The sequence below is a fragment of the Scardinius erythrophthalmus genome (assembly GCF_964197995.2).
Source record: "Scardinius erythrophthalmus genome assembly, chromosome: 17".
Taxonomy (NCBI): Eukaryota; Metazoa; Chordata; class Actinopteri; order Cypriniformes; family Leuciscidae; genus Scardinius; species Scardinius erythrophthalmus.
In genome coordinates, this window is record NC_138237.1 from 5,795,349 (window position 1) to 5,800,348 (window position 5,000).

Here is a 5,000-nt window from a genome sequence, read left to right on the forward strand (position 1 = left end):
GGTATTTTGAGCTAAAATTTCACATACACTCTCTGGGGACAACAGAGACTTATTTTACATCTTTTAAAAAGGGACATAAATAGGTCCCCTTTAAATGATCTTATTTACTTATTGAGATACGGCGATATATTTTATATATACACGTGTAGAGAGTAATCTTGAGTGATCTGTTCGCCGCATCAGTTTTCATCATCATCTGGTCGATGTTTCTTCATATGAGCGGGCAGATTCCTGGACGTGCTGAAACTCCTCCCACAGAGCGAGCAGAAGTAGGGTTTCTCCCCCGTATGAACCCTCAGGTGTTGTTTCAGGTGTCCTGACTGAGAGAAACTCTTCCCGCAGTGTGAGCACGTGTGCGGTTTCTCTCCGGTGTGAATCCTCTGGTGTCTCTTCAACGTGTCGGACGAGTGGAAGGTGTTCCCGCACTCGAAGCACATGTGAGGTCTCGCTCCGCTGTGTGTTTTCTGATGCTTTTTCAAACAGTCCAGCTGAGAAAAACTCTTTCCACACAGAGAACACGAGTGCGGCTTCGAATCCGCATGGATTAGCATGTGTCTCTTCAGGTGTGAGGGCAGGATGAATGTCTTCCCGCACTGATGACAGTGAAACGCTCGGACTCCAGAGTGAGAGCGCTGGTGTTTCCTGAGTCCGTCTGCTAACGTGAAGCTCTTTCCACACTGAGGACACGAGAAGGGCTTCTCTCCGCTGTGGATCCGCTCGTGTCTCACGAAATCTCCTTTACGCCTGAAACTCTTTCCACACTGAGCGCAGAGGAAAGACGTTTTGACTCTTGTTCTCTGAGAAAAACGACTTTCCGTCTGTGAGAGGCTTGACGATTTTTCTCCGGTTACGAAATGATTAGGTAAAACCTGCAGTTCAAGGACTTCCAACAGATCTGAAATGACATGATGAAACATAGTAAAGAGTTACACAGAGGAAAAATGAGATTTGAAACATTGTCCAGACATTTCACACATAAACCAAGACGATGAAAAGTGATGCAGTGAGATCTGAAAAATTATTGCATTGAAATCAAACAAAATTGTTTTATATGCATGTCTGTAAACATAAATCAAGCCAATATCTATCTATCTATCTATCTATCTATCTATCTATCTATCTATCTATCTATCTATCTATCTATCTATCTATCTATCTATCTATCTATCTATCTATCTATCTATCTATCTATCTATCTGTCTGTCTGTCTATATATCTAATAAGTTAAATATCAGGCATCATTATTATTGTTTATATTCATTATGTGTCTGTTTATTTTCATCTCTTACCTCATATTATTGGATATCTGATAGCTCTTATGATATTTTATATCTGCTGAAATGCATTATGGTTTGTGGCCTGAATGTTCTTCAACAATCATCAGTGAGGAATCAATATAGACACCAACCTGTTTGTTGCTCAGGATCATCTTTATTCATTCTGCAGACTTCTGTGTCACTCATGTTCTCATCCTCCTCTCCTCTAACATGTCACGTGGACGTCAGTTGTTCCTCCTCTTGTTTTGTCTTATTCTTTGTACAGTATGAAGACTGGGACATTCCCGAACATTTACAGATAATGTTCAGCGTTACTCTTCTTCTTTTTCTTCTTAGCTGTCTTCTAATTCAGTGCATTTCTGCCATCTAATGGGCTGGAATGTGAAGTGGGCTTTCATTTGATGTGATAGTGATTGTATTAACACAATCCTCTTTCATATCACTTTTTAAATGTGCATTGATGCTTTGGTATTATTCTAAGCAAAACAACCATTGCAATGAAGCACTTAAAATTGAAAAAGAAAAAATAAGTTTTCTTCTATATGCGAGCGTGTGTGCACGAGCATGAAGTTTCTTTCCATTCTAGACGCACTGAACCTGTGTGTGTGATGCGCCATCGTGTGGTTAACATGGAAACTACAGGAACGTTTATTAAGACATAATGGATGTGTTAATCTAAAATTATCTTTAGAAATATATACATTCTTAAATGCTCGAAAAATATTAATTTACACAAAACAATTTAGACTAAGTAATCGGATCTTTAGTGATGCATGTGTCACTTTCAACCACGAGATGGCAGCAGCGCTACAGCGCACGTTATTGTTTTACTTCATTCCATATTCAAACTTAATTAATCACAGAGACATGCTTCATTGTCAATCCATTTGTTAAAAAAAAAAAAAAAAAAGAAATCACCAAAAAAAAAACAACCTTTTTTTATACTACAAACAGTATTTTATTGTGGAAACGGAAAATCACAGTGCAGCTTATATTCAAGTCACTAGGTATGATTTTATAAAATAAAATCACGTCATTGACCCATGTATGTTGTCCTTTGTGTAGTTTTGTGCAACTGTGAATACAAATCTTCTTCTGAATCTAGGAGGATCTCTAACACTAGCCTATTGTGTTTTTGCATAGATATTGTCTGTGTTTTTGCATGCGGGACTCAAGAACATGTGCCGTCTTGTTTATTCAATTCCTTCTCTGACTCTCTGTTATGATAATACAGAGAGGGAGGAAGATAAAACCTGTCCCACTGCATGTGTTCTCACAGGAGAGAGGGAGAGAAGGTCAATCATGCTTCCTTTTAGCATACAATGGGGCCCAAAAGTCCAAGGCCACTATAAAAAATCCTTTTATTCTGCAGTCACACTATATGTTTGTTACAAATTATATTACTAAGCATTTGTCCAGTTGTGCATGCTTTAATAACAGCAGCACTCGAGCCGTCTTCAACAAAAGGAACCCAATATATACAATTATTGAATAGAACATAAGAGCATTAAATAGAAAGAAGTGTTTCCTCCAATGTTTTTCTGAAAGGTCACCAGGAAGTGAAGAGAAAACAGCAGGAAGACAGAATCATGTTTCCAGGCAGCAGCGCTATAATGAAGATCACCTTTACATTCATGCTGGACAGTTTCCTTGTTCCTTGTTATTCACTCAAAGCTTCTGCTGATGTATTGTCAAGCTCATGTTTGACTTTGTGATTGTTTGAGAAGGGCTGGACATCATTCTCATAAACAGGACATTAATCTTCCTCATAAAGAACATGTTTATGATTATTTAGTGAACATTAGCTCTGCTGGGGAAATTTCCTGAAACTCTCTCTATCAAAGCATGACTAAGCATGACTTGTGTTTGCATATATATATATATATATATATATATATATATATATATATATATATATATATATATATAAACACACACACACACACACACACACACATATATATATATATATGTATATCAAAAAACAACTTTTATTTAACCCTTTACATGCTAAAATATATTAGAAAATGTACTTCAAGGGACAAGAATATTCTTTTCCAATCTTGTATTTACCCAAAAGGCTTTTTTTTTTAAATATAGTTTGGACAATATAAATGTATTTATAAAAAAATATGTAATATTTAACAAAAACGTGAGGAAAGTAAACAATGTATTTCTTAAAAATATTTTTGGGACAATATAAATGTATTTATATAAATATATAATATGTGAAGAATAAATATATACATGTTAATAAATGAATTAATAATAAACTAATTATAATTTATACTATTAATAATTATTTAAATATATGTATATAAATAGATTTTCACATCTATATTAGTGATGCATTTTTTGCCCTTTTTTGTATTTTTTTAAATACAATTTTGAAATATGTGTGTGTGTGTGTGTGTGTTTGTGCTGATGGTGCACACAGTTGCTGCTCGTTTAGTTTGTTCCATATTGACCATGTCTCGATTAAGTCGTCTAATCATGATTCGTGTCTTTATTCTGCGTGCTGAAAGGCTTCAGTGTTTGCAGTCGCCTGTCCTGCAAATAAACTCCCTGTGTTTAATAATGCATGGAAATACAAGCACACGTCAAGCGTTTCTTTAGCTTGTGCATGTGTGACGTGTGAAGAACATTAAAGGAGAACTCCGGTCAATTTTAACATTTAGCTCATTTTTTTTGTAAATTTGGTCTGCTGTCAATACAGAGAACAACGACAAAAATCGGGGTTGCCTACACCGTGTTATCCTCTTTTCCGGAGTTCTCCTTTAAGATAACACAATGTTTTATTTATAAATCATTTCCAAGCAAGCTGTAATTTTATGTGAAAATTTTATTAATAAATCCTGCATATGGCGTGTAGGCCTACATTCCACAAAAAAAAAAAAAAGTCAATGACTTTCAGAAAAAAAGTAGCCTAACTCTTTATGTGAGGCATGTATGTTCTCTGTTGGAGATTGGCAGTGGACTAATTTAACTAGAGCAAACTAGTTTCAATGTGAAAAGATTTTCTAAAAGCCCACACAGCCAAAAGTGCGCATTTTTAAAGAAAGAAACAACTCGATTCAGACTTCTGGTAACCTCTTCAGGACATGATGAACCACAGACATGTTTTTTATAATAAATGTTTTTTTTTTTTTATTTCCCCCTGCTGATCGTGTCTGTGGTTCATCTTGTCCAGCAGAGGTTAACAGAAGTCAGAACAGAGAGGTCTGGAAAGCACCGTTCAGTCCAGTCTGACTGTAAAGGCCTGAGGTCACATGTGTGGACCAATGAGCACTTTCAACTCAAACACAGACTTGTTGTTTAACCCAACAAAAGCAGCTGCTTCACAAGAATCGAATTAATTATAGTGTTTATGAGAGGAGACAAGAAGGAAATGGACTGAAGCAATAGAAATATCACATTCTTATCTGCAAATTCATCAACAATAGTGACTCCTTTCACCTTAAACATTTAAAAGGAGTCACTATTGTTGATGAATTTGCAGAATGTGCTCAAAGCTTCAACACGTTCTCTGCGCACACGGTTTGATTTTATACAGGACTGACAGATGCACTTTACAAATGAATTTGCCAGACAACTTTAGCTTTGATTTCTGGATTAGAATGAAATAAGTGCAGACCCAAACTAAAGATATCGTTTTGGAGACCAACGTAAGATCTGGAGTCACTCCTGAATTCTGCACACACACAGTTTACTTTAAATATGGTT

At 36.0% G+C, this 5,000-nt stretch overlaps 1 protein-coding gene across 1 annotated transcript in view; it reads right to left on the reverse strand.

Moving 5' to 3' along the window:
• Positions 1–1,619, reverse strand: part of LOC308706338 (uncharacterized protein) — a 2,041-nt gene extending 422 nt beyond the window's left edge. The window contains exons 1-2 of the mRNA XM_081391935.1: positions 1,409–1,619; positions 1–895 (exon numbers count right to left, since the gene is read on the reverse strand). The exon at positions 1–895 is cut by the window's left edge and continues 422 nt beyond it. Of these exons, the coding sequence (XP_081248061.1) occupies positions 180–895; positions 1,409–1,463 (771 nt within the window). The 5' untranslated portion in view covers positions 1,464–1,619 and the 3' untranslated portion in view covers positions 1–179. The remainder of the gene's footprint in view (positions 896–1,408) is intronic.
• Between the last annotated feature and the right edge of the window lie 3,381 nt (positions 1,620–5,000).